Source organism: Phyllobates terribilis, unplaced genomic scaffold (assembly GCF_046119375.1).
Source record: "Phyllobates terribilis strain yellow unplaced genomic scaffold, ASM4611937v1 Scaffold_7__3_contigs__length_470593459, whole genome shotgun sequence".
NCBI classification, from domain to species: Eukaryota; Metazoa; Chordata; class Amphibia; order Anura; family Dendrobatidae; genus Phyllobates; species Phyllobates terribilis.
This window is the reverse complement of record NW_027362767.1, coordinates 426,947,518-426,972,548: the sequence shown is the minus strand read 5'-3', so window position 1 is coordinate 426,972,548 and position 25,031 is coordinate 426,947,518. Positions and strand designations below refer to the sequence as shown.

Genomic DNA, 25,031 nt, shown 5'->3' with positions numbered 1-25,031 from the left:
TGTTCAGAGTGCTGTATCCAGGCATATTAATGGAAAGTTGAGTGGAAGGAAAAAGTGTGGTAGAAAAAGGTGCACAAGCAACCGGGATAACCGCAGCCTTGAAAGGATTGTTAAGAAAAGGTCATTTAAAAATTTTGGGGAGATTCACAAGGAGTGGACTGCTGCTGGAGTCATTGCTTCAAGAGCCACCACACACAGACGTATCCAGGACATGGGCTACAAGTGTCACATTCCTTGTGTCAAGCCACTCATGACCAATAGACAACGCCAGAAGCGTCTTACCTGGGCCAAGGAGAAAAACACCTGGACTGTTCTCAGTGGTCCAAGGTGTTGTTTTCAGATGAAAGTAAATTTTGCATTTAATTTGGAAATCAAGGTCCCAGAGTCTGGAGGAAGAGTGGAGAGGCCACAATCCAAGCTGCTGGAGGTCTAGTGTGAGGTTTCCACAATCAGTGATGGTTTGGGGGCCATGTCATCTGCTGGTGGAGGTCCACTGTGTTTTATCAAGACCAAAGTCAGCGCAGCCGTCTACCAGGACATTTTACAGCACTTCATGCTTCCCTCTGCCGACAAGCTTTTTGGAGATGGAAATGTCATTCTCCAGCAGGACTTGGCCCCTGTCCACACGGCCAAAAGTACCAATACCTGGTTTACACAACAGTATCACTGTGCTTGATTGTCAGCAAACTCTCCTGACCTTAACCTCATAGAGAATCTATTATAGAGAATCTATGGGGTATTGTCAAGAGGAAGATGAGAGACCCCAGACCGAACAATGCAGACGAGCTGAAGGCTGCTATCAAAGCCACCTGGGCTTCCATAACCCCTCAGCAGCCACAGGCTGATCCCTCCATGCCACATTGCCGCATTGATGCAGTAATTGATGCAAAAGGAGCCCGACCAAGTATTGAGGGCATTTACTGAACATACATTTCAGTAGGACAACATTTCAGATTTTAAAAACATTTTTCAAGCTGTTGTTATAAAGTATTCTAAGTTACTGAGATAATGACTTTTGTGTTTTCATTGGCTGTAAGCCATAATCAACATTAACAGAAATAAACACTTGAAATAGATCCCTCTGCGTGTAATGACTCTATATAATAGATCCCTCTGCGTGTAATGACTCTATATAATAGATCCCTGTGTGTAATGACTCTATATAATAGATCCCTGTGTGTAATGACTCTATATAATAGATCCCTCGGTGTGTAATGACTCTATATAATAGATCCCTCGGTGTGTAATGACTCTATATAATAGATCCCTGTGTGTAATGACTCTATATAATAGATCCGTGTGTGTAATGACACTATATAATAGATCACTCTGTGTGTAATGACTCTATATAATAGATCCATCTGTGTGTAGTGACTATATAATAGATCCCTGTGTGTAGTGACTATATAATAGATCCCTCTGTGTGTAATGACTCTATATAATAGATCCCTCTGTGTGTAATGACTCTATATAATAGACCCCTCTGTGTGTAATGACTCTATATAATAGATCCCTCTGTGTGTAATGACTCTATATAATATAGGAGTTTCACTTTTTGTATTGAAGAACTGAAATAAATTAAATTTTTGAGGATATTCTAATTTTGTGAGATGCACCTGTAGACGTATGAGGGCTTGTTTTTTGGGAGATGAGTTTCTTTTTCTAAGTCCCCATTTTAGCATACATATAAATTACTGATTATCTACATATATTTATTTTTGTGGAGAAATGTAAAGAAAAATGCAATCCACACCAAGAGCACTCATGGGCACTCATTATATGTGGAGGGAAGGCGACTTCAGGAGCTAAATAAGAAAGGATTCTTTACAGTTAGAGCAGTCAGACTGTGGAATACCGACCACAGGAGGTAGTAATGGCCGACACTATAACAGCTATATATAGGAGGGCCGGATGCTTTTCTTAAAATTTCAAATTCTCTTTTCTCGGCCAGTTATACTGTACATTTTCTATCACTATAATCTAGTGATAGGGAAAGCACAATTTAACTGGTGGAGAAAAGAGAATTTGATGGATCTGTGTTAAAAAGAGAAACAGTAATTTCTCGCTTTAACCCTCGGCAACATCCACATAGAACAGCAGGCGACTTTTAGTGACAAATGTCTTCATGTGGCTCCCGTATCTGCACAGCGCAAATGACTACGACTGCAGTATATTTATCCCTGTTCAAACTGCCACCAGTGACTCTGTTCAGAGCCTATATTACCACTTCTAGCAGATCACACCTTGCTACTGTCACTCCCCCCAGTCTCCTGTGATCCCTGGAGGGTGATACAGGAACTTTTCTTCATGTTATCCCCCCCAAATTATCCCTGTTCTTACAGCCATCAGCGACTGTTCAAATCCTAAATTACCACCTCTAGCAGATCACACCCTGCTCCTGTCACTTCCCCTCCTGTGATTCCTGGAGGGTGATACAGGAGCTTTTTGTAACAGGTCTGGGAGGCGGAACCTCTGGGCTACCATACAAGGGGGCGGTCCTTGTAAAGGAGCGGGTGGCGACCAGGCAGGTAGTCACAGGAGGTGACCAGGACAGTCTCTGGGTGTACGGGCAGGAGGACACGGCAAGTGATCGGGGCAGTCTCTGGATAAAGGGTAGGTACGACCTGTGATGGCTGAACCTCCAGGTAGGCTAGCAAGGCAGATGAAGAATGTGTGCTCCCAGGTGAGCAAGCGAGAGTCTCTGGAATAGCAGGTGGTCACAGCACGTGACGGCGGAGCCTCCAGGTAGGCAAGCAGGCAGGTAACGGAGAAGCGCTCCCAGGTGAGCGGGCAAGAGTCTCAGGAATAGCTGGTGGTCACAGCACGTGACGGCGGAGCCTCCAGGTAGGCAAGCAGGCAGGTAACGGAGAAGCGCTCCCAGGTGAGCGGGCAAGAGTCTGGAATAGCTGGTGGTCACAGCACGTGACAGCGGAGCCTTCGGGCAGGCAAGCAGGCAGGTAGCGGAGAAGCGCTCCCAGGTGAGCGGGCAAGAGTCTGGAGTAGCTGGTGGTCACAGCACGTGACAGCGGAGCCTCCGGGCTGGCAAGCAGGCAGGTAACGGAGAAGCGCTCCCAGGTGAGCGGGCAAGCTGGTCCATAGACAGACTGACCGGAGTTGTAAGGCAGACCGTCGGACCTCAGGCAAGCAGGCAGGTAGCTGAGGTGCGCTCCCAGGTGAGCGGGCAGGCTGGTCCTTAGACAGACTGACAGGAGTAGTAAGGCAGACCGTCGGACCTCAGGCTAGCAGACAGGTAGCAAGTAATCAGGCAGGAATCTGACAGGTAACTGGCAGGTAACTGGCAACGGGACCTGAGGGCTGAAGCACAGGTGAGACACAGGTGCAAACAACATTGCTCGGGCACCTCCATTTTGGAGGAGGTGCCTTATATATGATGAAGTCCTCCGGCCATTGGCCGGGGACTCCTTAGGACGGCGCGCGCGGCCCCTTTAAGAGGAGGGGAGCGCGCGCGCGCGCGCGCCCTAAGCACAGGGGCCGGGAAGGAGCGCGCGCTGAGAGCAGAGCGGGAGGAGGACGCCGGGAAGGAGCGCGCGCTGACAGCAGAGCGGGAGAGGGACGCCGGGCACGGGGCAGAGCGGTGAGGGGAGCAGCGTCCCTGCCTAACAGAGGGCAGGGACGCCGGCACTACAGTACCCCCCCCTTTAGGCCCCCCCTTTTTTAGGCCAGACAGAAATTTAGCTAGGATGAGAGGGGCATGGATGTTCTCCCGGGGCTCCCACGTTCTCTCCTCAGGACCAAACCCCTTCCAATCTACCAGAAAAAAGGTCTTTCCTCTTACCCTTTTGGTGGCAAGAATGTTCTCTACCTCAAACTCGTCCTCAGCAGAAACCGGAGCAGGAGGCGTACCTGTAGACTTGGAAAAAGAGTTAAGTACCACAGGTTTGAGGAGAGATACATGGAAGGAGTTAGGGATCCGTAAGTTGGCCGGGAGTTTCAATTTATAGGCCACCGGGTTGATCTGACTGGTGACCTCCAGAGGTCCGATGAACCGAGGCCCTAACTTGTAAGAGGGTATCTTGAGTCGAACATATTTAGATGAGAGCCAGACCTTATCTCCTGGACGAAATTGAGGAGGATCCAGGCGTTTTTTGTCAGCGTGTCTTTTCATCCGCTCGGACGACTGAAGGAGTGCGGATCGGGTACTCTCCCAAATGGAGGAAAATTTGCTAACGAGAGATTCCGCAGCCGGGTTGTCCACCGAGGTGGAGACAGGAAAAGGAATCCGAGGATGCTGACCAAAGACTACAAAAAACGGGGATTTGGAGGAGGATTCGCTCTCGTGATTATTGTAAGAGAACTCGGCCCATGGTAGGAGATCCACCCAGTCAGAATGGTGGGCATTAACGAAGTGCCGGAGGTAACTGGTCAGGTTCTGATTGATCCGCTCCACTTGACCATTGGACTGTGGGTGGTAAGCGGAAGAGAAGTCCAGGGTGACGTCTAGTAGTTTACAAGTGGCTCTCCAGAAGCGTGAGGTGAACTGTACCCCACGATCCGACACGATGTGGAGGGGCAGGCCATGAAGACGGAAGATGTGACGAATAAAGTCTCTAGCTAGCTCGGGTGCAGACGGAAGGCCTGGCAGGGGAACGAAATGAGCCATCTTGGAGAAGCGGTCAGCGACCACCCAAATGACCGTACAACCGGCAGAGAGTGGGAGGTCAGTTATGAAGTCCATTGCAATATGCTGCCAGGGGGCAGCAGGTACTGGGAGCGGAAGGAGGCGACCGGCTGGCAGATGTCTCGGAACCTTGTTGCGGGCGCAGGACACACAGGCAGAAACAAAGTCTATTACATCCTTGTGCAGGGTAGGCCACCAGTAGTGCCGGGAAATAAGCTGGAGGGTCTTCTTCTGACCAGCGTGGCCAGCCAGTTTAGACGAGTGACCCCAGTGAAGGATCTTCTCCCGATCAGGTACTGATACGAACGTCTTTCCGGGAGGGAGACGATTTAGACTCACGGGAGCCACCTGCATTACTCTGGCGGGATCGATGATGTGTTTCGGATCTTCCTCGAGATCAGATACCAGAAAGGATCGAGACAAGGCGTCCGCCTTGACGTTTTTGTCAGCCGGGCGAAAATGAAGGACAAAATCAAAACGAGCAAAAAACAAGGACCACCGGGCTTGGCGCGGGTTAAGTCTCTGGGCATGCTGGAGGTAAGCCAAGTTCTTGTGGTCAGTGTAAATTATTACCGGGTGAAGAGCCCCCTCAAGCAGGTAACGCCACTCCTCCAATGCCAGTTTGATGGCCAATAACTCTCGATCTCCTATGGAATAATTGCGCTCTGAGGAGGAGAAGAGTTTAGAGAAGAAGCCGCAAGTTACCATCCTCCCGGAAGAAGATTTTTGAGTAAGTACCGCTCCAGCTCCAGAGGAGGAGGCGTCCACTTCCAGGAAGAACTGCTTGTTGCCGTCCGGGCGATGCAGCACCGGGGCGGAAGAGAAGGCCTGTTTTAAGGAAAGAAAGGCTTCTTCTGCTTCGGGCGGCCACTCTTTGGGATTAGTACCCTTACGGGTGAGCGCGGAAATTGGGGCAGTCCGGGAAGAGAAGTGTGGTATGAAGAGGCGGTAGTAGTTGGCGAAGCCCAGGAACCGCTGAATGGCCTTCAACCCCTCCGGTCGGGGCCATTTCTCGATGGCAGACAGTTTCTCTGGATCCATTCGTAGGCCGGTCTGAGAAATAATGTAGCCCAAAAACGGAAGCGAGGTCTGCTCAAAGAGGCACTTCTCGTATTTAGCGAAGAGGTGATTCTGCCTGAGCCTGAGCAGGACCTGACGAACGTCCCTCCGGTGAGTCTGGAGATCCGGAGAGAAGACCAAGATGTCGTCCAGGTACACCACTACGCAGGAGTAGAGAAGGTCCCGGAAGATGTCATTGACCAACTCTTGAAAGACGGCAGGAGCGTTACAGAGACCAAAGGGCATTACCAGGTATTCATAGTGGCCGTCCCGGGTGTTGAATGCCGTCTTCCATTCATCCCCTTGACGGATACGAACCAGGTTGTACGCCCCACGGAGGTCTAGTTTGGTGAAGATTCTAGCCCCCCTCAGACGATCAAATAATTCTGGAATGAGCGGAAGGGGGTACTTATTCTTCACCGTGATCTGGTTTAGGCCTCTATAGTCTATACAGGGACGGAGAGAGCCGTCCTTCTTTTTGACGAAAAAGAAGCCTGCTCCCGCCGGGGAGGTAGATTTCCGGATGAATCCCCTGGCCAGATTCTCCTCAATATATTCGGACATCGACCGGGTCTCAGCAGCGGATAAAGGATAAATACGCCCACGGGGAGGAGTAGTACCGGGTAACAGGTCGATGGGACAGTCGTATGGTCTATGAGGGGGTAATGTCTCTGCCTCCTTTTTATTAAAGACATCAGCATAAGACCAATAAGGAATTGGAAGTCCAGGTAGATTAGCTGGGGTAGGAGAGGGACGGACGGGATGGACGGGAACCAGGCAGGTCTTATGACAGTCTTGTCCCCAGCGAAGGACTTCTCCGGTTTGCCAGTCAAGCACGGGTGCATGTTTCTGGAGCCAAGGCAGACCTAGCAAGAGGGCGTGAGAGAGTCCAGGCAGAACATGAAAGGAGATACTTTCAGAATGCAGCATTCCCACCTGCAGAGTAATGGATTCGGTGATGAGTTGGATGGGGCGTGGTAAGAGCCCCCCATCCACGGCAGCCACAGACAAGGGTACAGCCAGAGGTTTGGTGGGGATGCGGTATTTCTCTACCAGGGACTGTGAAATAAGATTCCCGGCTGCTCCAGAGTCCAGTTGGGCTAGTTCGAAATAACGGTTCTCCCCGTAGACGATTGAAACTGACAACAGCAGGGATGGAGAGGATTTATTCTTGTCTAGGTGGACCTCTCTGAGCGAACCTAGACACAGGCGTTTCCCGACCTCTCCGGGCAGGCACGGATCCGGTGCTCCTTACTGCCACAGTAGAAGCAGGTCCCCTCGGCACGGCGTAAGTCCTGACGGGTCTTGACCATCTTGGTCTGGTCGACCTGCATAGGCTCAGGAGGGTGTACCTGGTTAGAGACAGAAGGAGTGACGGGTTTCTGAAAAGTAGGAGCTAGACGTGGTAACCTCCTCTCACGGGTGACCTCTCTGGCACGCTCCTGGAACCGTAGGTCAATCCGGGTGGCAAGAGTTATTAAGTCATCGAGAGTGGTAGGAATGTCCCGACCGGCAAGTTCATCTTTAATACGGCCGGACAGACCCTCCCAGAAGACGGAAACCAGAGCGTCGTTATCCCAGGCCAGCTCCGAGGCAAGGGTACGGAACCGTATGGCATATTGGCCCACGGTGAGACTCTCCTGACGGAGGCGTAGCAACGATGATGCAGATGAGGTCTTCCGTCCGGGTTCGTCGAAGACTTTCCGGAAAGCCGTGAGAAAAGCAGGCAAGTTGGACACCAGGGGGTCTCCTCTCTCCCATAGAGGATTTAGCCAGGCCAGGGCCTCCCCGATGAGATGGGACATGATGAAGGCAATTTTGGCCCGGTCGGAGTTAAACTGGTGGGACAAAAGTTCAAAGTGCAGGGTGCACTGATTTAAGAAGCCCCGAGCCTGGACGGAGTCGCCTCCGAAGCGAGGAGGTGCAGAAAGCCGGGGTCCGGGGTAGGATACCATGGTATTAGTGGGCAGCGGAGCTGCCGGATTGCAAGATATGGCACTGGCGGAGGTTGTTGGTGGATCAGACAGAGTGTTCAGGCGAGTATTGACATTCCGCAGGTGACGCAGGATGGACTCCTGTTGGGACCTCTGACGGGACAGTTCAAGACAGAGGTCCGAGAGCGAGGGAGCTTGGGTGCCACCGGGTTCCATGGCCCGAGCAAACTGTAACGGGTCTGGGAGGCGGAACCTCTGGGCTACAATACAAGGGGGCGGTCCTTGTAAAGGAGCGGGTGGCGACCAGGCAGGTAGTCACAGGAGGTGACCAGGACAGTCTCTGGGTGTACGGGTAGGAGGACACGGCAAGTGATCGGGGCAGTCTCTGGATAAAGGGTAGGTACGACCTGTGATGGCTGAACCTCCAGGTAGGCTAGCAAGGCAGATGAAGAATGTGTGCTCCCAGGTGAGCAAGCGAGAGTCTCTGGAATAGCAGGTGGTCACAGCACGTGACGGCGGAGCCTCCAGGTAGGCAAGCAGGCAGGTAACGGAGAAGCGCTCCCAGGTGAGCGGGCAAGAGTCTCAGGAATAGCTGGTGGTCACAGCACGTGACAGCGGAGCCTTCGGGCAGGCAAGCAGGCAGGTAGCGGAGAAGCGCTCCCAGGTGAGCGGGCAAGAGTCTGGAGTAGCTGGTGGTCACAGCACGTGACTGCGGAGCCTCCGGGCAGGCAAGCAGGCAGGTAGCGGAGAAGCGCTCCCAGGTGAGCGGGCAAGAGTCTGGAGTAGCTGGTGGTCACAGCACGTGACAGCGGAGCCTCCGGGCTGGCAAGCAGGCAGGTAACGGAGAAGCGCTCCCAGGTGAGCGGGCAAGCTGGTCCATAGACAGACTGACCGGAGTTGTAAGGCAGACCGTCGGACCTCAGGCAAGCAGGCAGGTAGCTGAGGTGCGCTCCCAGGTGAGCGGGCAGGCTGGTCCTTAGACAGACTGACAGGAGTAGTAAGGCAGACCGTCGGACCTCAGGCTAGCAGACAGGTAGCAAGTAATCAGGCAGGAATCTGACAGGTAACTGGCAGGTAACTGGCAACGGGACCTGAGGGCTGAAGCACAGGTGAGACACAGGTGCAAACAACATTGCTCGGGCACCTCCATTTTGGAGGAGGTGCCTTATATATGATGAAGTCCTCCGGCCATTGGCTGGGGACTCCTTAGGACGGCGCGCGCGGCCCCTTTAAGAGGAGGGGAGCGCGCGCGCGCGCGCCCTAAGCACAGGGGCCGGGAAGGAGCGCGCGCTGAGAGCAGAGCGGGAGGAGGACGCCGGGAAGGAGCGCGCGCTGACAGCAGAGCGGGAGAGGGACGCCGGGCACGGGGCAGAGCGGTGAGGGGAGCAGCGTCCCTGCCTAACAGAGGGCAGGGACGCCGGCACTACACTTTTCTTCATGTCATCACCCCCTTTGCCAGTCAGAGAGTCTGTGTGTCCTTTGTCACACTAAGGGAGGGTTCTTTATTATTTTTACTACAAAGCAAGAATATGAACAAGTTGCACATCTCATATGGGATACTGGGATTGAATAGGAGAAATAAGCATTTGTGGCAAGCATCTTATACTGTTATTTGTACGAGATGTAAGGGGTCTCAGGCTGCTTGCTTCTGACTTTTAGACACAAACCTGACGTTTTATGCATTTATTTTTTTACAAATCGTTTTTTTTACAAAGTGGCATTTTTACAGCTACTGAATTATTCACTTTGAGAAAATAGGACTTTCCAGATATATAATAAATGATAAGTCAGGTTTATTTGTCGAAAACTTGTCCCAGCGCGGGACTGTTCTACAAATAGTTGACGTGCCATCTAGTGACGCCGGTAGGATAGAGATGTTCTTACCTAAGAACAAGTTACACGTTTTAAAAAAAAAAAAAATAATAAAAATCTATTTAAAACCTACGATTAGTGACTAGTAGATGAGAGTGACCTTTTCTTTTAGGATTATCGGGCCGTGTAAGAGGCTCTGAGACATGTGCTGTATACACGTCTGTCTGCATATCCTTATTCTTGGAAACATTGCCCCAAACTTCCCCTCCCGGGGGTCTAAGCTAAATTTTGGTACATAATCAGATCTAATTCATCCAGCTGAAGAGTGGAAGATAAGAGAACAATAATGTGCATCTTCATCGGATTTTGTGCACTTTGCTTTTCAACATTATTTTACTTCTGACTTTCGGAAACGGGAAAACTGGAAATCTAACGGCAAAGTCCTGGCTACAAGACAATGCTGATAAAAATGAAAAATAGCAATACTGAAAAATACACTAATATTACTTACATCGGCCATTAGAGCACGTTACTTTATACAGATGCCACCTAGTTGCCCGGTTTAGCCCTGGCTACCAACATGACATGATGCAATATCTTCATTCTGTAGAATGAGACCTTGTAGACTACACGCGCCCCGACTGCGTCCACTTCTATGGGGCGCTTAGTCTGCCTCCTGCATTATTAGATTTACATATATTTTATCCTTTTTGCAGACATTAGCAGCTCTGACATTAGATCACTTGAGGTTCAAGTATTACAGCAGTTGTAACGATCTAGACGACAAAGTTACAGCCCCAACAGAGAGGCACGACTAGTCGTCCATAATGTTAGTGGTCCGTTTAGTCAGCAATATATCAGTCCTACAGAATATAAAGGAGAATAAATCAACTCATTATTTCATTTCCAATGCGGTTTTGTTTTAAAAAAAAAAAAAAAATCAAGACGGAATATACGAGAGAATGTCTAATGATTATATGACAAGAACTGCATAAAAAGCGAATTTGGAGAGATCAATGACATGATGGTCACATTTCAGGAGAGTGTCCTATGGGGTGGATCGGCACTTCTCTACCGCATGCGCCCAACGATGGTTTAGACAAGGCATAATTGAGAAATGCCACCTTCCCCCAGCTAAGCTGTGTCGCCTTCCGGTCGCTTCCTCTTATACGGGAAGTTTCACCAGATCTGGTGGTTTTCTTACTAATCAGTAAGACATAACGTCTCTAAAAATGTTAAACGTCTAATATACAATTCATTAAAATCCACTCATTTACACCGCGCCGACGTCGGGGTGCGCCAGCGTCTCATAAAACAATGTAAGTGGGTAAGGAGCTCTCGCTGCTTGGCGCACACTGTGCGAAGTGTTGCTCTCGTCTGTGGGTCTCCTTGTGTCGGTTCAGATCGGACTGATGGGAGAAACATTTCCCGCACTCCGCGCAGTCATACGGCTTCTCGCCAGAATGAGTCTTTACGTGACGGTTGAGAGCCGAAGTCTGACGGAAGCATCTTCCGCATTCGGGACAAGGAAACGGCCGCTCCCCGGTGTGGACCCTGATGTGCCTGATGAGGCAGCCATTGTACAGAAAGCCTTTCCCGCACTGCGGACAGACGTGCGGCCGCTCCATCTTGTGCGCTCGTATGTGTCGGTCACAAGCGGCCTTGGAGTTAAACAGCTTTTCGCACTCGGTGCAAGGGAACAGCACTTCCCCGGCGTGGAGCCGCAGATGCATCTCAAAATTGATTTGCTTGGCGAAACCTTTGCCGCAATCGTGACACTTCAGGGGTTGCTCCCTTATATGTGTTATCTGGTGTCTATCGAGACTCGATTTGGTGTAATACGATTTCCCGCAATCGGAGCAGATCCAGGAGCTTCCCTCCTTGTGTCCCTTCATGTGCGATTCCAGATCGGACAGTGAGGTGAAGCACATCGAACACTGGGAGCAAACCTGGATCTTCTCTTCCATCTCATCCATGAAGCTGCCCCCCACGGCCATGTTACCAGGATGAGCCCCAAACTTGGAAGCCTGCCCGTTGTGCAGAGCCTGATTTTCCAGAAAGCCGGCGGCATTGTGGGAAGACGGATGGGGTGCAGACGAGTTCAGCACGTTTACCCCAGGTTTCTTCTCCGTACTTTTATGCTCACTCTTTACGGAGTTCCCCCCAGACTGGTTCTGGTTTTCGTTGCTAACCTTCATGCTCTTCACGAACCAGACATTGACAGGTTCCTTCTGATTCTGAGCATTTTTAGACTGCACTGGGGTGATGACGTCCTGAATGATCCAGTCTGCAAAAGAGAAATGTATATATAGTTTATACAGGTGGAAAAAAAAAGTTATCACTTAAAGGGGTATTCCGACTGCACACATGTCTGTAGTGGAAGCAAGCAGAGCCGGTGACGTCAACATTACTGATACCGGCTCGGACGAGTGCACGAGTGACAGGAGGTCTGGGAACCGTCCCATCAAGAAACAGACGTATCCCAGTGGTAGGACCGGTATCTATCAGACATTTATGGCGGGATACCTCTTTAACAATTCGAGAAAGGTCACATCAGTAATGTAAGATCAGCACTCAGACCGTCTCCGCAGCTGCCCTTCACACGAGACGTGGAGACTATTCAGTACCTGCGGCATTCTTCTCCGGTTTAGGCGTTTGTTGCACATTTTCATAACAGGCTTCATCTTCATCATCATCGATATTGATTATAATAGATGCAGATTCTGAAAAATAATATATTTATAAGGAAGGCATCCTGGAAACCCAAAACTGATGTCAAAAAGTCCAATTACTATTATATTCCTATGCAAAATCTGCCTCAATCCATCGTCTCATCCTCTGAGCTGTAATCTGCAGGGTCCGAGAATTCAAGGACTTCACTACATGATGTCTACATATGTAGACTCATACATCCTGTCCTTACAGGAAGAGTTTACAGGAGTTTCCATATCATCAGAGGCAGGATTACAACGACTGATATCTACTGTATATACAGGTGTGAACACAGGATCCACTATTCATAATAGGTGATATCACAGCTCACCTCCTCCTTCTGTACAATGACTGATAACACCTCTATATACAGTAGATAACACAGGATCTACCATTCACAAAAGATAACACAGCTCACCTCCTCCCCCTGTACAATGACTGATAACACCTCTATACACAGTAGATAACACAGGCTCCACCATTCACAATAGCTGATGTCACAGCTCACCTCCTCCTCCTGTACAATGACTGATAACACCTCTATATACAGTAGATAACACAGGATCCACCATTCACAATAGCTGATGTCACAGCTCACCTCCTCCTCCTGTACAATGACTGATAACACCTCTATATACAGTAGATAACACAGGATCCACCATTCACAATAGTTGATATCACAGCTCACCTCCTCCTCCTCCTGTACAATGACTGATAACACCTCTATATACAGTAGATAACACAGGATCCACCATTCACAATAGATGATATCACAGATCACCTCCTCCTTCTCCTGTACAATGACTGATAACACCTCTATATACAGTAGATAACACAGGATCCACCATTCACAATAGATGATATCACAGATCACCTCCTCCCTCTCCTGCACAATGACCTTTGCACATGCTCATTAGCTGCAGCAATACAAAATATAAGGTCGGGGTCTGTCTACTGCTGCTAATGTACACATGGATTTCCTGAAAAAAAAAACCCAGGGATTTAGGATTTAAAATAGCCAAACTTTAAAATGAAATAAATAATGTATATATATATATATATATAAAACAAAAAAATGATTTGAAAAAAAAAAAAAATGTTTTCATTTTCTGATGACACATTCCGTTTAATGACACATTATATTTTATTAATTAGTACTGAGGGGACTGGATACCAGATGTTCACATGTAACAAACCTTGTTGCGGTGACTTGCTCCCCGGTAAAGGGTTAATCTGCGATTCAGGTTCTTGCTTTATCGGTGAAGTATCAGGAATCACATAAACCTCTGCGGATCCAAAAGAAAAATGTAGTCATTACATCTGGAAGGGAAGCCGTGGGGAAAAACTAACACTTCCCATGCAGGGTGTGGCGTGACCATCCAGTGTCTTATCTGACTATAAGTTATTACTGTAGATGTGTCGCTTATAATCTGGTTTTACTCTTTTTTTCCTGCATCTGTGGCTTTAAGAGAAGGGAGAGCCATCAAATGGCCACACCTCCTTACTCCTTTATTGGCCAGCTGCAGAACCCAGCCCACCAGTAGGAGTGGCTTTGGCTTTAAAAGGAAGATGCGGCCAACGCTGAGCTATCACTGCCGGTTCACTATGGTCCGGACACCTTGCTGCTCTTGTCTCAGCTCCTGATGGGGCAGGAAACACGTTGGAGCGGGAGCTCAGGTTTCAATATTTGAGTCTGCAGAAACTATAAGTGGGGTCAGGCCAAGGGTCACTCCTTTCGCAGCATCATACCAGATATTTGCCAATGGCCGGGAAAATACACTAGCAGTGGCCAGATGTAGTTCTACAACAAACCTTCTGCCGGTGACTTGCTGAGCGGTAAAGGGCGCATCTCAGATTCAGGTTCTTGCTTTATGGGTGAAGTATCAGGAATCACATAAACATCTGAGGAGGCAAAAGAAGAAAAATTCAATGAAATTATACAAATGTAATTATATCCTATAGCAGCGGCTCCATCTGTCCGGCTCTACATGTCCGGGTGACCACTGGTGGCTCCTGACTACAGCTGCTTCCTGGAGGGGCAGGCACAGCTGGTGACATCACCTGTATTTACCCATCTACAAGGGGAAAATGAACCCTTCCTATGCAGCGACTATCCAGTGTCTTTAATTATAGCCCCACTGTAAGTCATAAATCACTAGAGATGTGTCATATATCACTTATAATATGATTTTACTCTTTTCCTTCGTAACTTTACTCAGCTTCAGACTTTGTCTGTGGCTTTAAGGGAGGTGAGCGCTATCAGATGGCCACACCTCCTTTCTCCTTATTGGCCAGCTATAGAACCAAGCCCACCAGTAGGAGTGGCATTCGCCTTAAAAGGAAGATACGGACAATGCGGAGGCGTCACTGCCGCTTCACTATGGTCCCGACACTTCGTTGCCCTATCATAGCTCCTGACAGGGCAGGAAACGCGTTGGAGTGGGAGCGCACGCTTTATTATTTAAGTCTGGAGAAACTAATATGAGATCAGGCCCAGGGTCGCGCTTTTCACAGGGGTAGCCCCGATACTTGCCAATGGCTGGGAAAGTAGTAATGAACAGATAGAGATCTACAACAAACCTTCTGACGGTGACTTGCTGTGCGGTAAAGGGTTAATCTCAGGTTTCGGTTCTTGTTTTATTGTTGAATTATCGGAAATCACATAAATGTCTGCGGATCCAAAAGAAGGAAAAGTGACTAAGACAACATACAGAAATACAAGAAATTCACATCCATACATGTGTACTTGAGGATTTACACTATTCCTGGCCGTTATGTGACTTCTATCCTGCACTTTACACAAATTTTCCCCCTCTTTAGAATTAGTCTCTAAAATTACCAGTTGTCTTTGAGGTCAAACTGGCGGTTATTAAAAGGGTATTCCCATCTCTAAGATCCTATTCCAATATGTAGTGGGAGTAATAATAATAATATTAGCAAATACCTCCAATTAGAAATGTAGTATAGTTTTTCTGATTCGCTAAGTATCTTTCCTCATGTGCAGGACCTTAGGTATCCATGGTTACGACCACTAGCGAATCAGGAGAACTATACTACATTTCTAATTGAAGATATTTACTAATATTATTATTATTATACCTACTACATATAGGGATGGGATCTTGGAGATGGGATTACCCCTTTAAGTCTCCCATACCCACCACACACAGACATGAGGGATTCCTGCTCTACTGTCTTTATGAAGCACATGTCCAAAAGCAGCAGCAGCATCATGGAGGACATTATACAGCATTACTAAGCAATGTGGCTGCGAATCCAGCACTGGGGAGAGAAATTACTTGAAAGAGAGCAGCACAGAGGACATTACACAGCGTTACTGAGCAGTGTAGCTGTGAATCCAGTGCTGCAATGAGATAAATTACTTACTAGAAAGCAGCTACACAATCTCTGCTTTTTAACCTCTCTTCCTCTCTTATACACGCAGCTGGTCGGGTTTTGTTCTCACCACATTTTTGGCTATTTTATAGAGTGAATGATGAGTTCAGGAGACCGCGGGTAGAGGGGGAAGCAGTGGCTCGTAAGCAGAGAAAGAAGCAGGTTTCTCTTATAAGATTTATTACAAAGTTTCTTATATTCACTTGTACTATTAATTTCTACAAAGTTTGTTGAAGCCAAAGCGACCATTTATAGGTCAGGGCTGGTTACGTTCAGCCGGCAGCTTCTCTCGGGCACAGCCAGTGGCATCATTACATTCTCGAAGAGAAATTTTAGTTTTTTTCTTTTTTATTAAGCCTTCCAATAAAAAGAGCAGACTGACTGATCAGGCCTTGGAGGGGATCCTAATTTTTTGAGATTTTCTAGTATTTACTTGGTGGTTCTGAATATTAGAAAACCTGAGATAAGAAATCTCTGTGAAGGTTTATTTACGAGATGATGATGATGATGATGATGAAATCCGCTGCTCGGTATAGGTTGTATGAGATCTTGTTCCTTGTGACCTCCACTAAGTGACATCAGATACGTTGTTTATTCGGTGCAGTTCTCCACTGAACATCCGTAGTATGTAACGAGGATTATGGCGTCCTGTAACACTTCTTTTTAGGATTAATTTACATGTAGAGGATACTGGCCAGCAATGGAGACGCACGCAAAAGTGTCTAAGGAGACCTCACATGTCTTGGGTTCAGAAACGACCGCCTGGTGAGCACGACTTCTGCAAAGGCAGACATTGCCGATCACACATGACCCGTACACCGCGCTACTCTATATCAGCTCTGTACAGGCGATTCTGATCCATGACTCACATATAAATTAGAAGTTTCTGATTATATATATATATATTTTTTTTTTTTTTGCGGACACTTAGTCGACAGAAAAACAGACGTGAGCAGCTGATTATAATGGGTCTGAGTTCTAGACGTGAAAAACACGCACATGAAAAACATAGGTCTGAATGAGGCCTTGGTAGGAGAGAGGAGACTGGATGGCCATATATAACAAACCTTCTGGCGGTGACTTGCTGTGTGATAAAGGGTTAATCTCACATTCGGGTTCTTGCTTTACTGCTGAAGGATCGGAAATCACATAAACATCTGCGGATCCAAAAGAAGGAAAAGTGAAGGAGATTGTACAAATGTACAGTAATACAGTGTAATACAGGCCATCAATGGAGACCTATAGAGCGGCTCTGTGTGACCACGTCCCTATATATCAGGGTGATCACAGGTGGCCCCGACTGCAGCTAATACAGGGCGGGCAGTCTAAGTAACTGAGACAGGTGGGCACCCACTTCACTCCACTGAAGAGCTTGGATACCCCAGTGATCCTGGCAATGAAGAGGTCACATTCACAGCTGCCCGAGACGGTGCTGCGCGGAGCTGTGTGAGTGAATGAGGCGGCTGAAGTTCTCCGCACTGGTGGCAGCCCGAGATCACCACTGTGCAAAACGTGGGAAATATCAGGCAGGGCTGCAGCGCTACACCAGCCATGTGTTCTTCATCTGCAGATCTCTAAATCTTAAGCCTCCTTTATGTTCATGACTATCTGGCTGCTCACCTGAAGACTTGCACTCCTCATCTATAGGAATAGTTATAATCACCGGCTTCCCTTCTTTTATCTTGGATTCGATGTCCGGCTTCACAATTACAGATTCTGAAAAAGGAGATTTTTTTATCAATAACATAAATTGTAATTATTAAATGAAAGAGTAAATCTGTCTGATATCACCCTGCGGACGGCTGACGAGAATAATGATGCAAACAACCCATCACATTTATCTTAAAAAAAAGGATTTCTCCCCTGTGAACTCAATACCACATAAAGGGGATATCCGGTCCCTTCTCTGCATCGGGAGGTTCTGCACATCCCTGTGCACCTCTGATGAATAGGACAGAAGTGTGACACCTGCTGATCCTGCATGCGTCCTTGCTGTGCAAAAGTGACGTCTCCAGCACCACTGACCTCCGTAGATGGAAGAAAGTGGCGCTGAACAAAGGATTTAAAGGGGTATCCTCAAGTCTGAAAGTTTACTTCCCGATCACTGGGCACCAAGAACCGATGCTCTGAAGCGCCCATCCATATGAATGGAGCGGTATTACACATGAACGACCGCTGCTCCGTCCACAATGGCCTCGTCAGAGCGCCGGCTCTCAGGATCGGTGATGAGCAGAGAGCCTCTGGTGCTGACGGGATTCCCCGGCTCCTGTAGTCGCCATATTCCTGCTAAGACGTGAACTCGCTGCACCTTTTGCGATTTCATCCCATCGCCATGCGCAGTCTCTGCTCCAGGATCGCAGCCGATCTACAAAAGACATTAACCCTTCTGTTGCTCCCCCGTTACTGACCTCCGCGAAGCTTCTCCTCCACGTGCTCCATTCTCTCTTCCATGTCTTCTCTTCACCTTGTTCGATTTTTGCAATGATGTCCGGACTTATAATGATGCAACCTGGTAACAATCAGAGAAATGTCAGGGTGCGACATCATGGCCGACGTGGGAGCAAAAGAAAACACTGTGGACTCTTAAATGAATCGTCATCTAAAATCAAGAGAAGGAGTCCAGGAGGATTAACTGAGGGACATTACATGTGCATCAATCTCAATAACAGTTTGTGTGAGTACAATTTGTGATGGGAAGCGGCCATACTGCTTCACTCCGCTGACGGGAAGATCAACTATCAGGTCGGGATTTCTCGCTGTGCAAAGTGCAAGAGCAGCTATAAGTACATGGAATTTATTATAAACTTTCATTTTCAATGTTGATCTGATGCCAAAAGTTTTTCTTGTACTTAAATACTATTAACAAATGTCCCTAAAGGTGGACGAGTCAGTGCAGAGCACCGGAGAGAGTCGGCACGTGGCCGGCGCTATTCATGGAGGGGGCTGGCTGACTCTACTCAGTTCACATTTGGCTCCATTCACTACGACTGGTGTCTCATACTCCAGTCTTGATGAATTGTGCGCTGCTGTAAGATACGAGTTGCGACCTTTTCATAATTTTTTTTAATTAACATTGCAGCCGATGTACTGCGTGTGCGACGATTCACCAAATAGCTTATATTGGGGCCGTCCATCAGAGGTAGAAATCCTCCCAACATAAACCCCCAGCAGATTATAAAAAGAAGGCGAGTTATATTGCATCAGATCAGCAGAGCGCTGAACGTGCAAGCTCTGCCGGCTGCTCCGCACGGACCGCACTAGCGCACGCTGTGATGTTTTCCACTCAACTCTAGGTCAGCGTTGGGTGTTGGTCGTGTGTCCTAATGCATTGGCCACTATTGGTCCTTTGTGCTCACGGACCAAAAATATCCCTGTATGAAGTTACCCTGCAGGATGTATACCAGGCCCCTCTTGGGTGCAGGTCGCTCACCCACAGAGCGCCGGATCCGTCACTTCTCTATACAGACTCGTTTCTTCCTCTTTCAATAAACTCCATTCAGGGTCAGAGAAAAAAAACCTGTAGAATCATAAAAGTCGCATGGGTCCTGAAAAAGAGAGAAAGGATCCATTATCATCCCTGGACAACTGGTCCCTTCTCCATCCTATAGGCGGGTGCCATGTCCGATCTTACGACACCTCCACCATTGTGATCCTGTGGATTTCACAGGAAACCTGACACTATCTGATGCATTTTATTGGAGACCAGATCACGACCCGCTCGCCCCACCAGCAACAGGTGCAGAAAATTAAGCTGCAGCGCGGCCCCAGACTTCAGTCCTACTAAGCTGGAGCTGGTTTATCACTGGTTCTCTGCAGCTTTCTGGTTTAAATTACACACGATCTCCACCGATTTCTGGAAGATTTAATGCAGGGAACGATTACTGTGAGGACGGAAGCAGAAACTTCTGCACCAAATCTGCAGTGTCTGAACCCTCCCGTACAGATCTGCACCCCCAGAACTCGTGTGGATGGATGCACGAGCCATGAAAAGGAACTATTTGCTTCAGGTAGGCATTACATGATCATCATTCATCGTAAACCCACTACTCTACAAAAAATACTCTGTGCTGCTAGGGATTGTATCATCTGTTATCATTTAGTATTTTGGGGAAATTTATCACTTGCTTTGCTCCTGGATTTCGGTATATACAATTGCACCTCTTATTAAATTTGGTGTATCGTCCTCCAAATAATGTCACATCACGTCTGTGTCCCCCAGTAATGATGCCGTTATGGGGCTTCCATCTGAATCCCAGAGGAGCAGGATCCAGGCGTGGCTCCGATAGAGCGCTCACGTGTAGGGCCGGCTTATTGCTCCATGTATGACGGGTCACGAAGCAGAAATGCCGCCATGTTTGTAGATGCATGGTCTATAGAAATAACTGCCCCATGCTCCATAGTGCGAGTATGTACAGGGTGCTGGATGCCACCACTTAATTACTTAACAAGTCCTGGACTTTCTGCAGCTCACAAGGTGCTGGGACCTCAATCATGGGGAATTGGAGGAGACCAGAATGGATGGAGAGCAGCACGGCGACCTAAACTGCTACAACCATGACAGCGATAAGTATCATGGCGCCGGCTCTCATCGCTGCAGAGTTTAGTGTAAAGAGAAAGGTTCCTCCTCTGTGGGCAGAGGACAGACGAGAAGTAGAGCAAGTGTTGTAGAAGAGATGACGTAAAGCAATAATTCATATCTTCAGATCATGGGGGAATTTATCATCCCCTGGTGTCAAAAGTCACAAAATTTATCACAAGAGGCATTTTGTGACTTTTTGCCCTTTACTACTGGCCCCAAATTTAACAAAAAAGTATGTGATCTTAAGAAAAACAGCCTGGACGGGCTTCCAAAAAGTGCAGACGGGGACAGACCTCTGCGGCCGCCGGTGTGAAATGCGGCAGCGTTACACAGCGATCAGATGGTTGTGATAGCGGACCCAGCTCTGATTCCGGCCGCGCAGAGGATCAGACCCTCCTCTGAGCACATCTGCCACCTCCTTGGCCAGAGAATAACTTCTGCACCAGGTCTGAGTGGCCGTATATTCCTGGGAATGGATTGCAGGACATTTATTTATTTTTTAAAAAAGTGGCGGCCAATTTAAAAAGTTCTAAACTTTTTGCATGAACGGCACGCACCAAATTCTTCAGATCTTTTTTTTTTAAACCACGGAAAGTCCGAGAGGAAGAAACTTTCCCGTTACTGTAATGCACGAAGTTAAAATCTAAATTGCTAATGAATGGGGCAGATCTGCTCGCGGCTCAGTGAGCAAATCATCAGGGATCTGAGGATGTGTCCAGGTCCTGGCAGCAGATTCTTGTGTGAATGAACCCGCTGCACCTCACATTCTGCATTGATGGAGGAAGAATACATAATTCTGCCATCCTCCGGAGCTGCACTCACCGCCGGACAGAACACAATTACATAGTCTCACACTACAATGTGAATGCTGCCTTACAGATGAGCCGTGGTGCTGTACCGTGCACTATGGTGACCGTTACACTAATATTTTGCGCTATTAGTAAGTGCACCCGGCCGGCGGCCATAACACACACTTGTAAGGATACTTATCATGCACAGTCCTGATCTGTGGCCTCCTCTGGCCACTCTTTACAGGGCACAGGACACAGCATGCATGCTACAGTGCACACCTATACGGTCCCTTTAAATGTGAGCCACATGACCGCCCACTATGGCGCACAGATGACGCACGGCACCAGTACCAGGCTGCATACACGCTGCACCCGCAAATATGAACACACACGAGCCCACAATACAAGTAAGAGGCGCTGCCATACCTTCTGCTGCCACAAATAAAGACGACGTGCAGGAAGAGCGCCCTCATTGGTCGGCCGCCGCAGCGACTTCCGGGGGTTGTAGTTCAGCGGAGTGAAGAGCACGCGGAGGGAGCGCGCCTCAGGACTACAATTCCCGGAAGCACCCGCGGTGGTCTCCCTGTCATGTGACCGGTAATGACCAATGAGCGGGAGGAAGCTGGCGTCCTGCGCTCCCTGCTGTGCGCCGCAGAGTTCAGTGATGTGGAAAGTTGTGCAGAGCTTTGTTATCTGCGCTCCGGGCGCTGGAGGCTCTGCAGGGAGCGCAGTGCGCCGGTACGGCGGGGTGAGGGGCTCCCAGTGTCCGTGATCGTAACGGACCAGGACTGTAAAATGTGCAATAATAAAAGGATCTGCTTTTTCTTCACTGTGTACAGGGGGCAAAGGGACCGCCAGGCAATGGTGGAGCACGGGAGGCCACGAGTTCCCCAGGTGATGAGTAAGGATGCGAAGTGAGCACAGTGTAAACAGCAATATCGCATGCAATACATAAAAGCTGCATGGCTGCGTTCAGACTGGTGGTGGTGCAGCTCACCCTTAAAGGGACTGTCCACAATTTAAAAAAAAACTATTTTAAATCCAGGATCACTGCTATAAAGTGTCGTACTGATTGTGTTCTCCATTCACATTGTATGTGGAGCGTTGGAATCACATGCTGGGCAACCGTACGAGGCCTGAGGGCATCATGGCCGACCTCTAATATGACCATGTTTTCTGGGCATCATGCATTTAACTCCCATCTGATCCAGCAGAGAATGTCACCACATTGGTGTACTTACATCATTATTCCGTGTTAGAATGGCGGTTTAATATTAAAGAGTTTGAGCCAAGTTTTGAAGAATTCACCAATCACTACCAGAAAGAACAACTTGACGATAGCTGGGACCCCCAACCTTACCGAGACAGGGCTGTGAAGATATCACCATACATGAGAAGAGCAGCCTCTGAATGGAACGAGGAGTCAACATGCCCACCTCTTTTATCTATGGGATTGCCGGAGATACGGTCATGGACAAAAGTGTTGGCACCCTTGAAATTTGTCCCAGAAAATGAAGTATTTCTCCCAGGAAAATTATTGCAGTTCCACATGTTTTGTTCTACACACATTTATTTCCTTTGTGTGTATTGGAACAACACTAAAAATAGAGAAAAGGCAAATTGTACATAATTTCACACAAAACCCCAAATATGAGCTGGACGAAATTGTTGGCACCTTTCATAAATTGTGGGTAAACACTTTTGTTTCAAGCATGTGATACTCATTCAAACTCACCTATGGCAAGCAACAGGTACGGGCAATATGAAAATCACACCTGAAACCAGATAAAAAGGGGAGAAGTTGACTGTTCTTCACTCTTTGCATTGTGTGTCTGTGTGTGCCACAGTAAGCATGGAGAACAGAAGGAGAAGAGTACTGTCTGAGGACTTGAGAACCAAAATTGTTGAACAATATCAACAATCTCATAGTTACAAGACCATCTCCAGAGATCTGGATGTTCCTTTGAACACGGTGCACAACATAATCAAAAGGTTTACAGCCCATGGCACTGAAGCTAATCTCCCTGGACGTGAACGGCAGAGAAACATTGATGAAAGGTTGCAACGCAGGATGGTGGATAAGCAGCCCCAATCAAGTTCCAGAGAAACACAAGCTGTCTTGTAGGCTCAGGGTGCGTCAGTGTCAGCGAGAAATATCCGTCAAAATGTGAATGAAATAAAATGCTATAGCAAGAGACCCAGGAGGACCCCACTGCTGACACAGAGACATAGAAAGCTAGTTTGCAAAAATGTACGTGAGTAAGCTAAAATTCTTCTGGGAAAGCGTCTTGTGGACAGATGAGACCAAGATAGAGCTTTTTGGTAAAGCACATCATTCTACTGTTTACGGAAGACGGAACGAGGCCTACAAAGAAAAGAACACAGTACCTACAAGTACCTAGAGTCAAATATGGTGGAGGTTCAGAGATGTTCTTGGGTTGTTTCGCTGCCTCTGGCATTGGGTGCCTTGACTGTGTGCAAGGCATCTTGAAATCTGAAGGTTACCAAAGGCTTTTGGGTGGCAATGTAGTGCCCAGGGTCAGAAAGCTGGGTTTGCATCCTAGGTTATGGGTCTTCCAGCAAGGAAAATGACCCCAAACATAATTCAAGAAGCTCCCAGAAATGCATGAAACAAAGCGCTGGAGAGTTCTGAAGTGGCAGCAATGAGTCTGGATCTAAATCCCATTGATCACCTGTGGAGAGGTCTTAAACTTGCTGTTGGGAGAAGACGCCTTCACATATGAGAGACCTGGAGCAGTTTGCAAAAGAAGAGTGGTCCAATATTCCAGTTGAAAGGTGTAAGAAGCTTGTTGATGGTTATTGGAAGTGATTGATTGCAATTATTTATTCCAAAGTATGTGCAACCAAATATTAACTTGTGGGTTCCAGTAATTTTGTCCGGCCCATTTATGGGGTTTTGTGTGAAATTATGTCCAATTTGCCTTTTTTTTCTCTGTTAATATTTAATTCTCTGGGACAATTTCAGGGGAGGCAACACTTTCGGCCATGACTGTATAAAAGTGCTGTATTTTCCGCTCCATTCAGATGGGGCTGTTCAAATGAATAGCAATGTATTCAGAAACCCACTGTCAGGACCCATGAAGACATCGAACCCCCCCCCTCTGCCCACTGTGCCTCATTGACAGCTCCTCAGCGTCCTCCCTGCTGCTGCGAGATTGAAACTGGTTTTACATATCCGACATACACGGTCCAAATACAGAGCAGCTCTGGGTCTCCTGACATAAACGCAACAGCCACATATACAGATACAGGTGCATCTCACTAAATTAGAATATCATCAAAAAGTTAATTTATTTCAGTTCTTCAATACAAAAAGTGAAACTCATATATTATATAGAGTCATTACAAACAGAGGGATCTATTATATAGAGTCATTACACACAGAGGGATCTATTATATAGAGTCATTACAAACAGTGATCTATTTCAAGTGTTTATTTCTGTTAATGTTGATGATTATGGCTTACAGCCAATGAAGACACAAAAATCATTATCTCAGTAAATTACAATAATTAGCAAAAAACACCTGCAAAGACTTCTTAAGCATTTAAAAAGGTCCCTTAGTCTGTTTCAGTAGGCTCCACAATCATGGGGAAGACTGCTGACTTGACAGATGTCCAGAAGGCAGTCATCGACACTAAGTAAATGCAAAGTAAATGTTGCATTTCAATTGGAAATCAAGGTCCCAGAGTCTGGAGGAAGACGAAGAGTAGACAGGCCACAATCCAAGCTGCTTGAGGTCTAGAGTGAAGTCTCCACGATCAGTGATGGTTTGGGGAGCCATGTCATCTGCTGGTGTAGGTCCACTGTGTTTTATCAAGACCAAAGTCAGCGCAGCCGTCTACCAGGACATTTTAGAGCACTTCATGCTTCCCTCTGCCGACAAGCTTTTTGGAGATGGAAATGTCATTCTCCAGCAGGACTTGGCCCCTGTCCACACTGCAAAAAGTACCAATACCTGGTTTACAAACAACAGTATCACTGTGCTTGATTGGCAGCAAACTCGCCTGACCTTAACCCCATAGAGAATCTATTATAGAGAATCTATGGGGTATTGTCAAGAGGAAGATGAGAGACCCGAGACCCAAC

At 47.7% G+C, this 25,031-nt stretch overlaps 1 protein-coding gene across 3 annotated transcripts; it reads right to left on the bottom strand.

Moving 5' to 3' along the window:
- Positions 1-9,408: 9,408 nt before the first annotated feature.
- On the bottom strand, positions 9,409-21,450 carry LOC141155190 (uncharacterized). Of its 3 annotated transcripts, none has more exons than XM_073641909.1 (10): positions 21,349-21,444; positions 18,938-19,097; positions 17,961-18,061; positions 17,173-17,268; positions 16,620-16,709; positions 14,737-14,826; positions 13,969-14,058; positions 13,353-13,442; positions 12,072-12,167; positions 9,409-11,731 (listed from the first exon to the last, which is right to left on the bottom strand). In XM_073641909.1, the coding sequence occupies exons 3-10, from the start codon at positions 18,001-18,003 to the stop codon at positions 10,752-10,754; spliced, it is 1,575 nt and encodes a 524-aa protein (XP_073498010.1). In that variant the 5' UTR covers positions 18,004-18,061; positions 18,938-19,097; positions 21,349-21,444; the 3' UTR covers positions 9,409-10,751. The 3 variants fall into 3 exon arrangements, with proteins under 3 accessions (XP_073498010.1, XP_073498011.1, XP_073498012.1); XM_073641910.1 differs by having other exon boundaries at positions 18,983-19,097; XM_073641911.1 differs by lacking the exon at positions 18,938-19,097 and having other exon boundaries at positions 21,349-21,450.
- Positions 21,451-25,031: the final 3,581 nt, after the last annotated feature.